At 36.3% G+C, this 15,387-nt stretch overlaps 1 protein-coding gene and 1 long non-coding RNA gene across 2 annotated transcripts in view; one reads left to right on the top strand and one right to left on the bottom strand.

The window, feature by feature from the left end:
* Positions 1-9,595, top strand: part of LOC131938349 (cephalotocin receptor 2-like) — an 89,359-nt gene extending 79,764 nt beyond the window's left edge. Inside the window, exons 4-6 of the mRNA XM_059296354.1 lie at positions 2,515-2,590; positions 7,232-7,461; positions 9,338-9,595. Coding sequence (XP_059152337.1) covers positions 2,515-2,590; positions 7,232-7,461; positions 9,338-9,555 — 524 coding nt within the window. The 3' untranslated portion in view covers positions 9,556-9,595. The remainder of the gene's footprint in view (positions 1-2,514; positions 2,591-7,231; positions 7,462-9,337) is intronic.
* Positions 9,596-13,790: 4,195 nt separating this feature from the next.
* Positions 13,791-14,971, bottom strand: LOC131938323 (uncharacterized). Its single transcript, XR_009386293.1, has 4 exons — positions 14,833-14,971; positions 14,612-14,662; positions 14,319-14,379; positions 13,791-13,911 (listed from the first exon to the last, which is right to left on the bottom strand). It is a non-coding gene; the product is annotated as an uncharacterized LOC131938323 (long non-coding RNA).
* Between the last annotated feature and the right edge of the window lie 416 nt (positions 14,972-15,387).

Genomic DNA, 15,387 nt, shown 5'->3' with positions numbered 1-15,387 from the left:
AAACATAATTTTTTCTTATTCTGACGTGTTTAAAAAATTAAAAAATAAAGCTACCACTTGGGGTCCGTCGGTCAAAAGAGCAGTTGCAGTAGAGTCCACATGTTTACGTGACACAGGCAAATGAAGAGATAGTGTGGTCATTTTTATGCTTTTACTTTCCCTGACTTGAGTCAGATACCTAGAGTAGGGTGGACTCAAGCATGTCTTAAGTAGTCGAGCCACGGATCCGAACTCGAGACTTCTGGTTTATCAGCCGCACACTCTACTTTTCAACCACGTCTTCTCAGATGTTTTATATTGGAACATTTAGGAACATATAGGAACATATAGGAACATATAGGAACATATACGAACATATAGTAACATACACAAAAAGAACCCGTCCATAAATATTGGTATCACAATGTAACTTCAAGAATACCTCAACTTTTCCCTGTAACTATTGTTTTTATTTTAATTTTATTCTATATCATTAGTTAATAGACACACTATTTGTATGTGCTGGTGTTAGGTTAAATTTCTTCACAAAGTCATTATTTTCTTTCTTTTTTTTTCCCTACAAGCCTTATGTTATTTTTTATTTTTCACAATCTACTACCCATTTCCCGCTTGTGGCATATATGCGATCCGGTATTCTATGAAGCCTTTCTGTAGTCGTATAGTGTTACTTTTAATAAATTCGTTTACTACCAATTTGTCTCCCTAATTGTTAAACTCTGCAAGTGTAATTGAGTTGTTGGTCCTTTTGTGCACTAGTGTCTGCAGTTACCTGCAGTTGTCTGCCCTGTTATCAATGTCTGCAGTAAACGTTGAGCTTCTATATGCATATTATGTAAATGATTATACATACAGTTCTAGATTAAGAACTTGTTTAGTTGCAGATTTGTATCCGGCCAACATAAAAATAAAAAAAACTGTTTGAAATAAAGGGAAAAAACTCAGTAAAAATCATCAATATAATTATCTCCCTTCCCAGGTGCGTTGTCTCTCCCACGTTATAAAAAATAAAGATTCTATTTTTTAAAAACCTTAATTACTTTTCCGGAGTATTTTTCGGACGTCGAGCATTGTTTTTCTTTCATTCTATTTCAAATTTAGAAAAAATATTAATTTATTTCAACCAGTCTATTTTTAAAATTGGGGCATGTCGCTTCGACCTACTGGGAGACAACTCGTATTTTTAAATCACAACCAATTTATTTTTTTAATTTCCATATACATGCATTTTGAAACACAATTTTTTTTTAATTATAAAAAAGAGCTATACATTTTACACAATATTCTTATTAAAGTGAGTTTGGAAAATAATTTGTCATATTTTAAAGACTAATAACACCAGGAATCGACACTATAGAATTAGGCAAATGTAAACATTACTTTTTGTAAGGGGAAACATTTTGAATGTTATTAGTAATTATTGTTAGTAACGTTAGCTGTGATTTTTAAAGCCATCCTTTCGTTCGGTCACAAAAAAATATTTACTACTTTCTTAAACTGAGCATCGTGTAGGCCTAGGATGATACTACTTTTTAAAACTGAGCATCGTGTAGGCCTACTCGTTAAAATAAAACTATTTCCGTTGATATAGGTTAATATAGTTGTCTTTTTTTAAGCGGAAAATTAACTTGTTTACTTATTAATTCAAACGTTATTTTTGTACCCTATTAATTTATTTATAATTTATATGAGAGTGATAGGGAGTTACAATTACAAGGTTTTGTTTCGCTAGGCCTAATCATTTTTTCACATTTTTTAAAAACAAACTTGATCACTATCTATTTTTAGATAACATAAGGAAATTGTACTTAAATTGTCACTTGACTTTTTATTAACTTGTTTCATCTATTTACAAAAATGAGTTTTTAGCTCTGATTAAAATCTAATTGGTAAGCTTCATTTGTTTACAATTATTATTGTATTTTCCAAATCCTTTAGTTGCGATCATCATCTTGACATATATTCTTGTATTTTTCAGATCCTTTATTTGTGATCATAATCTTGTTTTGATATTGATTCTTGTATGTTTCAGATCATTTATTTGTGAGGATGATCTTGTTTAACAATTATTATAATATTTTCCAGATCCTTTAGTTGTGATCATGATCTTGTTTGATATTTATTCTTGTATGTTTCAGATCATTTATTTATGAGGACGATCTTGTTTAACAATTATTATAGTATTTTCCAGATCCTTTAGTTGTGATCATGATCTTGTTTAACAATTATTATTGTATTTTCCATATCCTTTAGTTGTGATCATGATCTTGTTTAACAATTATTATTGTATTTTCCAGATCCTTTAGTTGTGATCATGATCTTGTTTAACAATTATTATTGTATTTTCCAGATCCTTTAGTTGTGATCATGATCTTGTTTAACAATTATTATTGTATTATTGTATTTCCCAGATCCTTTAGTTGTGATCATGATCTTGTTTGACAATTATTATTGTATTTTCCAGATCCTTTAGTTGTGATCATGATCTTGATTGATATGTTATATTGTATTTTCCAGATCCTTTAGTTGTGATCATGATCTTGCTAGCAAGCCTCAACAGCTGCTGCAATCCCTGGATTTATTTAGCTTTTAGGTAAGCCCTTGTTTCACTCTTGTATCGACGTTTTACAGCTTTACTCCAGATTAGCTTCCCTTTAGAATAGAAATGTCGGTCGAGGACTATGAAAGCTACACTTTAATGACAGCAGTAACAGTTTATTTCATTAGCTTTCTAACATCTTCGGATTGTGAGTAATGGTACTAAGTAGCCTACATCGAAAAAAAATAAATGAAATAAAAAACAAACAAAAAATCGAAGTAATAACGTCCCTGTTTTTTATTAAACGAAATTAATTTATAAAAAAATTTAAATTGATTAATATTTATTTATTCATTTCATTTGTGTGTGTGTGTTTGTCTGTCTGTATGTCTGTGTATGTATCCGTGTGTGTATCTATACTTATCATTAAATAACTATATATGTCTACTTATTTATAGATTTACTAATAATTATTTATTGTGTAATATTTGCGTTTACATTAGTTTTTATTGCGAATGTCATTGTTTTAAAATTTGCCAAAGGTCAGTATGACCCGACCTTCGCATTCAACTTTCCTGAAAAGATGAGCTACGATCTGAATATAAATTCATGCCTTAGCTCAGCCAATTGATTTCAGATTAAAAAGAATAATCCCGATCTACAGGTATTGCCAATAAAGCTTAAGAAATTAAGCACAAAATTGAAATCAGGATACGGTTAAGAGAACGGATCGATATCTGGAGATTATCGGTAATCGGATTAATATCTGTTATCTGAGCTACCCAGGCTGTAGGGCTGCATTAGAGATCGATTTTTTTACATCAGCGTCAAGTTTCTGTGCTTGGTTTGAACTCGGGGAGGGGATGTTAATGCTGGGGGCAGGGCATTAGAGCTGGTGATTGGGCATTAGTACGAGGCAGATGGCATTAGTACCCAGAGGAGGGCATTAGTACCCGGAAGATGACATGTGTACCCAGAAGAAGGCCTTAGTACCGCGAAGAGAGCATTAGTACGAGGCAGAGGGCATTAGTAACGGGGGCATTAGTACAGGGAAGAGGGCATTAGTACAGGGAAGAGGGCATTAGTACAGGAAATAGGGCATTCCTACAGGGGGCATTAGTACAGGGAAGATGACATTCGTACAGGGAAGAGGGCATTGAAACAAGGAAGATCGCATTAGTATAGGGAAGAGGGCATTAGTACCGGGGGCATTAGTACAGGGAAGAGGGCATTAGTAACGGGAGCATTAGTACCGGGACAGGGCATTAGTACGGGGAAGAGGTCATTGGTGGCAGGGGGCAGTGCATTAGTGCTGTGATCAGAGAATTAGTGCTAAGAAGATTTGCAGCTTAAGTTTGTTGCCACCTGAAGAGCTTTAGAGCCATCGTGTTTGTTGGTCAACATGGTAAGAGGGGGGGGGGGTATTATTTCCATTTCAAAAAATTGTATTAACTTTTTTTTTGTGTGGATATTATTATTATTCGGTTTATTTTTAATTTTTTACTTCCTTTGATATTTTTTTTTTCTTTATCGCAGTATTGTGTGTATGTACTTATCTTAAATTCCAGACTATAGATTTCCTTATTTGCACTGTATTTACTGGGACTGGGTGGTCAAATGGTGGAGAATTTGGCTGCTAGGCTGAAGGTCTCCACCCATCTCTGATGGGGACCTGACTTAAGTTTGGGAAAGTAAATCGGCTGAGTATAATGCTGACCACACCATCCCTTCATATGCCGAAGTCAAGAACCAGATTAACTCCACATCGCTAGGTCTAAATAACAAAAATAACAAATTTTATCAAATTGAAATGTAAAGACGTGGCCTAGTGGAGAGTATGGAGTATGACATCTATCTAATCTGTTGCCGGTTTGGGGCCCATGTTGTCATTGTACATATTTTAAGAAAATAAATTATTCCTTCCTAACCCCCCTCTCCACCACCTCACCCTCACCCTAGCAGTGTTTCTTCCAGACTTTTTTCTCCGGGGGAGCACTTGAAATTTTCGGGGGGGGGGGGCGGTAGACTTTCTTCGGGGGGGGGGGGGGGGCGGACACTGTTAAAAGTATATATTTTCTATATAAATTATATAAATTTCATTTCGTTCGGGGGGGGGGCGGTAAAAAATCTTCGGGGGGGGGGGGCTTTGCCCCCCCCCCCCCCGAAGAGATGCCTGAAGAAACTCTGCACCCTAGCCTTATTGCCTTATCCCTGGTGGTAAATCCCACGCCACTTACCATCATCCCCCCCCCCCTAACATCGGGTTCAATACCACCTCTCACAAGATCTTTCTTTAAAAATGTTAACTACATGAAACTTATAAAATGCGTGTCTTAACTTTAAAAAAAACAAAACAATTCAACCCCGCCAACCTAAAAACTAGACGAAGGTCTGTAACCCAACATCACCCAGTCCACTGAAACAATGCCAGACTTTTCCAGACAGGAAGGCCGGAACTTCCTGTTGCCAAAGACAGACTAACCTCCCTTTGTGCTGGTTATACCGCGTCAAGAGGCTTCGTAAAATAACAAAGGCAAAAAAGCACATTAATTCAGAGTTATTTGCCTTGAAAAGAATTTTTAGAGTTCTCTCCCCTTCCCTTTATGACTTCACACTCACCATCGTCCAAGCAACAACTACATAAAATTTAAATCGCGAAAAAAATCCAATGACATTTTCGACATGTCATAAGCAAGGAAAATGTATGATTAAAATGTATTTAAACACAAGTTCTATCAGAGGCGTCGCATACCATTCCAGCGACCGGGGCGAACCATTAACTTTACGCCCCACCAGTGGCGTAGGCAAGGGAGGGGGGGTAGGGGGGTTATAACCCCTCCCATGAACCCCTATATATATATATATATATATATATATATATATATATATATATATATATATATGTATATATATATATATATATATATATATATATATATATATATATATATATATATATATATATAGTCATATGCATATATATATATATATATATATATATATAGGATTATATACGTATGGAAACATTTTTGAAACCCTCCATGACAAATTCCTGGCTATGCCACTGCGCCCCACCTCTCATTTCCAAGTAAGAAAGGTTGGGGGTGTTTTTTACCAGTCACTGCTTAATGGTTTTTATGTTGGTGTCACACAATTGATATAAAAAAACAGTTAAATAAATCCTTAAAGCCGAGTAAATGTCTATTTCCTCAACCTCAACTGTGTATAAATTCGTAATGCAGCTCAAAATGAGCTTTTTAATTTTTTTTTTCTACCCCGTTCGGCGCCCCATTCCCCTCTAAGGTCGCCGCCCGGGGCGGCCCCACCCGCCCTCCTCTAGCTACGCCTCTGTGTCCTATTTACCTGGATCGAACAATGCCCCGGACTGCAAGGGAGTTAATCATTTTTTTTCACGATTGTCTGAACTTATGTAACGACAACTCTTTCATTGGGGATTAAATTTCTCTAAAAACACATGCAGTAATCGGGTTAAAGGACGGAAACTTGTAAGCAGAATTTTTTTGTTACCCATGTATCCAGTGGCGTAGGCAGGGGTGGGGGGGGCAGGGGGGGGGGGTTACAAAACAGATTGTGTTGCGTTAATTGTTTTGGTTGTATTGTGTGTAGATCTATATATATATTTTTTGTACTACTTTCAATTTATTTTACATCAATTTTTTTCAGCATTATATATATATATATATATATATATATATATATATATATATATATATATATATATATATATATATATATATATATATATATATATATATATATATATATATATATACATATATATATATATATATTGCTGGAAAAAAATTTGGACCCCCCCATGAGACGATCCTGGCTACTCCACTGCATGTATCGTTACTTTTATGTAAGGTTAGCCCCCTCCCCCCCCCCCCCCCCCATTCACCATACACACACATACGCTTGGTGTGATCAGTCTGTCTGAGCTTTAAAGTAAGATGTATCGGGCTCTAATCCATGTGGGACGTATAGCTCCATGTCAAGTGAAGGGGAGGCTAAACAATTTTTGTTTGGAAACAAAGGGGGTGATGTGCTATATTTCTCGCCGTTCACGTAACCATTGTTATGTAAACTAACATCTTCATGAACTATAATTATTGTTATGTAATCTAACATTGCATTAAACACGTAATGATTGTTATTTAAACTGATATAAAAATGATCACACTAACAACTTAGTGAACGTTTAATAATTGTTATGTAAACTAACACATTTACGATCATATAAGCATTGTTATGTCAAACAACATCACATTAAACATATGATTGTTATTTAAACTGGTATAACAATGATCTCATAATTATTATTACCTAAACTAACATTACATTAAAAACATAATGATTGTTATTTAAACTGATAGATGATCTCAAAGTATTATTATGTCAACTAACATCTCATTGAATACGTAATGATTGTTGTTATATAAAGTAACTTCTGAATAATCACATAATGATTTGTGTATGGCCCACATCTCAATGACCATTTCTAGCCACATTATCGTTTCTTACGCCAAGGTCAACGACTCTGCTACACTCTACCGCCCCAGTACTATTGTTCCCAAGTTCTACAAGGGCACTTTTACAATGAATAACAATTATTATGAAAAAAAAATCTACAACATCTCAAAGTTCAACACGCAATTTTTTTTTCTCTGACAGCGGCAATCTCATCCGGCACTCGTGTCCCCTCAGCCTGAACAGGAACCGGAAATGCTGCTGCTGCTGCGACTTTTGTCACTTCCGGCGACGTCACTGCTACAGGCGCCGCAGTAGCAGCAACAACAACCACGACGACACCCACAGCCCGCTGTCGCCATCGGACGAGAGGATGTTGAACAACAGGGAGAGGTGTGGAGCTGACCTGGAGCTAAGGGAGCTGATAGCTGACAGTGAGTTGAGCTTTAGTGGGGACGGGTAGTGAGCTGAGCTTAAGTGCGTGGGGGGAGCAGTAAGTTGTGCTTAAGGTGGATGGGGGAGTGAGTTGAGCTTAAGGTTGGGGGGTAGTGAGTTGAGCTTAATATTGGAGGAGTGATCTGAGTTTAAGATGAGTTGAGCTTAATGAGGGGAGGAGCAGTGAGTTGAGCTTAAGGTGGGGGGTGGCGGTGAGTTGAGCTTAAGGTGGATGGGGGAGTGAGTTGAGCTTAAGGTTGGGGGGTAGTGAGTTGAGCTTAATATTGGAGGAGTGATCTGAGTTTAATATGAGTTGAGCTTAATGAGGGGAGGAGCAGTGAGTTGAGCTTAAGTTGAGGGAGGCAGTGAGTTGAACTTAAGGACGGGGAGGTAGTGAGTTGAGCTTAAGGAGGGGAGGGGCAGTGAGTTGAGCTTAAGGTGGGGGTAGTGAGTTGAGTTTAAGATGGGGGGGGCAGTGAGTTGAGCTTAAGATTGGAGGAGTGATCTGAGTTTAAGATGGGGAGTAGTGAGTTGAGCTTAATGAGGGGAGGAGCAGTGAGTTGAGCTTAAGTGGAGGGAGGCAGTGAGTTGAACTTAAGGACGGGGAGATAGTGAGTTGAGCTTAAGGAGGGGAGGGGCAGTGAGTTGAGCTTAAGGTGGGGGAGGCCGTGAATTGAGCTTAAGGTGGGGGTAGTGAGTTGAGTTTAAGGTGGGGGGCAGTGAGTTGAGCTTAAGGAGGAGGGAGGTAGTGAGTTGAACTTAAGGTGGGTGGAGGCAGTAAGTTGAGGTTAAGTGGAGGGTAGTGGGTTGAGCTTAATAGATGCGGTAGTGAGGTGAGCTCAATGACTGAGGTTTGCCATCAGGGATGTTGTAATGAGCTGAGTACACCAAGAGTTACGGGACATGTATTTACACGTGAAGTTACCAAATATGTTGAATAGCCTAGTTCTGGAGCACGGGTTTCTCAACCATGAATTACCGGACATGTTTTTCACCATGAGTTACCTGACATGAAACAAAAAAAAAAGAAAGACATTTTTCTTTACAGCTGATGGGGGGTCAAGATTTCACATAGGGCGCTAACTCTGGGAAGATAATAAGATTCGAGTTACCCCGCCATCAGAGTGGGTGGGAATATCACGTTCTGATCCAATCCGATTGGTCAGCTCAGTGGGGCATGATAGAGTTAGCGTCCATGACCTAATTTGCAAGTAAATGTGACAGGCTTGCAAAGTATTGTCTGTCGTGGATATTTCTTTTAAAGAAACGGATAAAAATCATTCTATTTTTTTTCTTGAAAATCATTCTATTTTTTTCTTAATACATAAATATTCATCTAAACTCAGTTATTGAATTTTTTTTTAAATCCATCTGTAAAAAAATAACTAAAATAATATATTCTGTATTTGAAATATTTTGAAAGAACATCTAAATATGTTAAACAAATAATGCTATCAAACTCCTCAAATAAAAAGAAAACAACCATATGCAAACATCCTCCAACATAAATTCAGTAAAGAACGCAGAAAAAGAAGAAAATATAAATAAAGAGAAAACATTTGTCTTAACATTTTAAAAAATATCCGAAATAGTTCGCCTGCATCTTGTTATAATGTTTCACAAATTAACTGCATGTATATTGATTAACTGTAATACTAAAGCTAACTCGCATGGCAAGGCAAACTGACGCTGTAGATTTCATGACTGAGAAAAAAAATTATATTTCAAGACGAGGAAGATCCCAACTAGATCTAGTTACATTGCTGATTACAATATTTCCCTTATTGGTTCTATTACTGTATTATTTTGTTTTGTTGTTGTTTTAAAAATATTACAAATTTGTTGATAGTCATTGTACTGATTTTTTCCCCGCAGGTATTAACCGGAAACGGCAGGGCTACAACCACTCCCTGCCTGACACGGCCGGATATGACGCGCCATCCAAGACCCGCAGCACCAAAACTGGGACGCCTGTAACTAGCACGCAGCTCTGGAGGAAGGACCACTGCCTGTTTAAAAAGGCCGTCATCCAAAATGGCAGGAACGCGCGGGATCTCGAGTGGACCCACCCACTTCCGGAAAACGTCGTTTAGCGCGAGAAATGGCGCACTTTGTCGGCTGCTTCATGACTATCAATGACGTTATTTCTGTTTGTGGTGAATTTTTGGTACTTAAAGTAAAAAAAAGCCCAGAAGATCAGCGGCGTCCCTTACGTGGGGGTTAAGTGATTGAGCTGTTACGAGCTGTACATTTTTCTTCAATATCAATGCTACCCCTCGATAGACTCGTCCTTGTTTGAGAAAGTTACAAAGTGTGTAGTATTTCTTCTACCAGTGCCCGCTAGTAGACAAAAATTGGAGTGTTAGGTTATTAGTAGAATTTTAGTATCGGGTTCAGTGTTAGGGCTATGGTAGGATTTATGATATTTCAGGGTTTTGTCGGCTTTTTATCCGTATCGGCCTTTTCCCTATCGGCATATTTTCAATTTTCAATCAGAAAATTATTTTTTCCTTGTTTATTTGAGGTTGTGGATAGTGTATACATTGACATTAGCAAATATATTAGTTTATAGCGTACTACAAGTAATCTAACACTTCCTTGACTCCTGAGTGATCGGCCAATGGTAGGAAATATAAACCAACATTTAAACAGGGGCGGCAATTGAGGAATTCATCTCCTGTGTGAACGAGTGCCCCACGCCCCTGACTATCGCTAAAGGCAGATAATGGCTGAACAACTTTTACGATAAACTAATACAGAAGGCAGATAATGGCTGAACAACTTTTACGATAAACTAATACAGAAGGCAGATAATGGCTGAACAACTTTTACGATAAACTAATACAGAAGGCAGATAATGGCTGAACAACTTTTACAATAAACTGATACAGGAGGCAGATAATGGCTGAACAACTGTTAAGATAAACTGATACAGAAGGCAGATAATGGCTGAACAACTTTTACGATAAACTAATACAGAAGGCAGATAATGGCTGAACAACTTTTACAATAAACTGATACAGGAGGCAGATAATGGCTGAACAACTGTTAAGATAAACTGATACAGAAGGCAGATAATGGCTGAACAACTGTTACAATAAACTGATACAGACCCGTGTTTTATATGTGTTTATCGGGGCCATAGCCTTAACTGACAGTTTTAATTATATGGGTAGTACAATATTTGGTTCACATAATAGAGTTACAGAAACGGGCAATTTTTTTTAGCCGTACCACGTGATGAGGTTAAGTACGCAGTTAGGTATGAGTTTAGTAATAAGTTTAATATGTGACTAACTCTACTTCATCTGCCCAATGGATCGGTAAATCTAGAAGAGGAATCTTTACTTTCAACGGTGTAAGCATATGTTTAGGCTTAAGGTTCGGGATAAGCTTTTTTTTTGGGGTTAGGTTTAGTGTTAAGCTCAGTAGATTGTCAGGTTAAGCTATATAACACTAAAGTGTGTTACTCCTAATCCGACCGCAGTATATTTTTGTTTTTTATTTTGTTTTGTATATTTTTTTACACAAATATCCATATAATGAAAATTTTTGTTCCATAAAAAACAAGTGAAATAAAAATAAGCCTAATAAGTGTTATAATATTATTCCGATCCAAAAACATATCATCCAAATAATTAAATTTATTTATGACTAAATACCAGTTTAGTGTTTTCCCTGATAAGAACATATTCAACCCATATATTTCTAATGTATTATTTACATAAATTAATTATTTCCCCCGCTTTAGTGGTTGATTAACGCACATATTCCATACGCAATTGTTATGTGGGACTTTCTGAGGTGGCACCGTGGTACCGCGTACACGGTCTGCAAGCTTAGACCAAACACCATCTGTGGCGAGTTCAAGTCAGCCGAAGATCTTGGGACAACTGTTTCTTTCAGGCATCTCTTTGGGGGACCACACCCCCCCCCCCCCCCCCACACACACACAGGACGAAAAATAATTTAGATAGAAAATATATACATTTACCAGTCTCCGACTAACCCCCCCCCCCCCTACTCACCCGGAGAAAAAAAGTCTGAAAGAAACACTGCTCATGACAAGAATAAGCACGCATATTTTATAACTTTATAAATAAAAAGCCCAAGTAAATACGCAAATAAATAAACCGGGAGTGATCTCCCCAAAACTTTCTCGAATATTCTTATATAAAATAACAGGGAATGGGAACTCGGGCTATAGACATGATTTTTAATCCATTTTAAATACTTAAAGTTTTAAAAATAGAATAAAATTTGGTAGACAAATTAATTGCACACTAAGTGAACGCCAAATAAAAAAGTGTATAATAGTGCGCAATATTATTAGCACTTTAAAAATGTACATTAGTATTTTGAGAAATCGGAAGTAGCGTAAATTACTACTTCCGGTCAACGGAAATTACTCAAAATTTAATAGAAGGTAGAAAATTAGATCTTTTACTCACATGTGAAATTTCATTTATCTATCTGAAATAGTACTCAAGTTATAGGCTTTTGAAAAATTCAAAGTAGGAAAAGTACCACTTCCGGTTATCGGAAATCGCTCAAAAGTTGATACGGATCTACGATTTTGATAAAATACTTATATATGAAATTTCATCAATCTAGCTGTAACGGTACTCAAGTTATCGTGTTTACACACGGACACACACAGACAGACACACAGACATACGGACAGGATTGCGAAGCCCGGTTTTTCAGAATGGATTACGCATAAAACCTCTTAATTTTGATAAATCTGGATTGATAATTTTTGCCCGATTAAAATAAGTCCTCTATACTTCGGATGTGATGAAGGACTGAGGTGTAATACGGTGAAAATTGTTAAAATTTCAAGAGATTTTTTTGCACGATTACAATACTTTCTCTATACTTCGTATATACGAGAAAGTAAAAAAAAAGAGTGTAAGGATAATAAAATACAATTTTGCTTTGTGGTGCATTACAATTTTTTTTTAAAGTTTACGCATTGTAGATAAAACTGATATCGGTGTACATATAAATGTTCAAACGTTGTATATTGAAAGCAATTAAACTTTTAACATTGCTTTAAACTAGTTTCTGCTTCAATGTTTGTTTGTGTAAGATCAGTGTGGTAAGTATTCACGACTATTATCTTTCTTCTTCTTCGTTCTAAATTGTGATGTTGGGCGTGAGATTTTCTCCAACACAGAACCCCATACCCCCTAATGTACCATCAGGGCTGAAAAGGTATTTTGAACTTGATTTATCATGAGAAAGCTTGAAAGAACTTTATTCATCATAGGAAGGGAAACTATTCAGTATAAAACATTAGAGAGAAACTTTGTATTATTACCTCCCCTTATATTCAATTTAATGATTTTATTTTTAAATTTATGAAACATTTTTTTATGTTTTAAAGGCACCAAACAAAAACTATTCGTATAGATTACATTTAGTGGAGAGCGTATCTACGATAGACAATGATTGACACAGTTTCTCCAGCTGTTCCTAGTTTCTGTAGTCTCTCTTTAGTTAGCTCCTCCAACAATCACCAGCAAGTGATGCTTAGAGTTATAACGTTATTTAAAATTCCAATTTCCAAAAAACAAAACTGTAACAGCTGTTTGGTGTGTTTTAAATGTTTACTTTAATAATGTAGAGGAAAGGCAACAACAGTAACAATTTGAATATGTACAGCAAATCTTGAGAGAAATTGAGAGAAAGAGAGAGATTGAGAGTGATAAGAGAAAGAAAGAGAGATTGAGAGAAAAAGAGGATGAGAAAAGAGTGAGAGAAAGAGAGAGAGTGGGTGAGAGAGGTTAAGAGAGAGAGAGAGAGAGAGAGTGAGAGAGATGGAGACAAAGATAAAAAGGAAGAGGGTTAGTGAAAAAAATTAAAAACAAAATTGAAGGCGTGTTATCCAGCGCTCTAATCCTTCGATCTTCTGTTAGTTGTGAGTACGATACAATCAGTTCTGTCAGACTTACCACCCCTTTCCCTACATTTGGCTGTGGAAAGATGTCAAAAACTGGGAGCTCCTCCTATTTAGTACGAAAAACATTTGACGAAAATTTTGTTTGATTATTTAGGAGATTAGCAATAATCCTTTATGGATTAATTAGTCAGGTGGCGTATCGTTATGTAATGGCTTATCGTGGATTTTATCCCTTTGTGAAGTCGTTATGTGGTAGAGTAATGGTGGACTCCTTATAAAGTACAATGCAGTGAATTTAACATAATATGGATTCATCTTTTAAAGGACTAACAAATGCCAATCTATACATGCTAAAGATGAGCCGCATAAGACCAACCGATAATTCAGTCTTAGAGCATCAAAACTTCAAGTTTCTTCCTGTAGTTGTCTTGTGTAAATAAATCCAAACGTTATTGATGTAATATTGGTCATATGTACATGACACAATGTTGACTTTATCCCAGTGACAAACTCAGCTAGTAGGTGAATGAACGTCTCTGGTAAACTGTAAAACAGATGTAAACATATAGGTATAAGGGATAAGCTAAATAATATGTAAGCAGGTGGGCTTTAGCACTGGTACATGAATGTGGGGGAGGGGGTTGACAGAAGAAGATGTATATCTGAGTGTCATCTATTTTGATACATGCAGGTCTAAAGGTCTATAGGTCTGAGGGTCTATACAACCCGAACATCGTAAAATTGGCTTCTCAAGTTACCAAGTCTATAGTTTCTGATGTTATATAAAGCGGTTAACATTTGGGATAAGTGGATCTAGGGGGCGTGTAGGTTGAACAATGGCACGACGTGTGTGAAAATATTGGTATAGGTTAAATAATCACACAACTTAAAATTATTTTTACAGGTTAAACCATCACGTGACGTTACAGTGTGAATCCAACAAACACAAACCTTTGTGGGACAGGTCAGCCATCGTGTGAGACAGGCAGGTGTAGGACAGGTACTTGGAGATCTGTGGTGGATGAGAAATGAATAACGTCTGGAATTTATTGATGCCAAACACGTTTTGTTAACTTCAAACACTGTAGCTCAGTTGGAATTTTATTAAAAAAATGTAACAAAAAAATATTACATATAGTAGTTCCTAATTTAAATTTATGCTGTAAACTGTGCTTATTAAATCACTCTGATCGCCAAAGTAAAAAAAAAACCATCTCAAACAATTTAAACAATAAATAACAAACCGAAATATAGTGATGCATCTTTTTCTTGGCCCATCTGTATTGTTCACAATGCTAAGGGGATAAAAGGAAACATTTTTACAAGATCAATAGCAGCTTTTGATAAACGTAGTGACTTAACAGAAATTTTTTATGGATGATAATTAAAAAATTCACATTTAAGTAATTGTTTTTTAAAATGCGAAAACACAGAAACTTAAAACAAGAATGAAGTGAATTCTAACCCGCGATCCTGTATCCAACATCGAAGCTCTTTTAATTGGAGGAAAACTGTAACTTTCTGTCTCCCTTGTTCTAACTAGAGGCGGAGTTATCGTTACTGGTGTTGGGATGTGGATATTGGGAAAATCTTCCGTAAAGGTGTAGACTCTAGAAGAACGTAACAATTGAGAAATGTAAAAGTTACTTTATACACACACTTATATATATATATATATATATATATATATATATATATATATATATATATATATATATATATATATATATATATATATATATATATATATATATATATATATATATATATATATATTACGCATAATAATACAAGAATCATGAAAGCAATAGATGGGGTGTTATTCATTACTTATTCCATCTGCGTCATTTATCATCTAACAATTACATGACTAGATACAGTCTTGCATAGATGGTACCAATGTTCCAGCCGGCGACTTACAGATTTCTGTGGACACCTGCTTCCATCAAGGGCAGCCTGGGCAGTGTGTCCGCGTCCTCGGCCTCCCAATCCAGCTGGTGATTGACCACTAGGACGTCAT

Source organism: Physella acuta, unplaced genomic scaffold, assembly GCF_028476545.2.
Source record: "Physella acuta isolate Inbredline_101_S28 unplaced genomic scaffold, ASM2847654v3 ptg000242l, whole genome shotgun sequence".
NCBI classification, from domain to species: domain Eukaryota; kingdom Metazoa; phylum Mollusca; class Gastropoda; family Physidae; genus Physella; species Physella acuta.
This window is presented reverse-complemented; position numbering and strand designations above follow the sequence as displayed.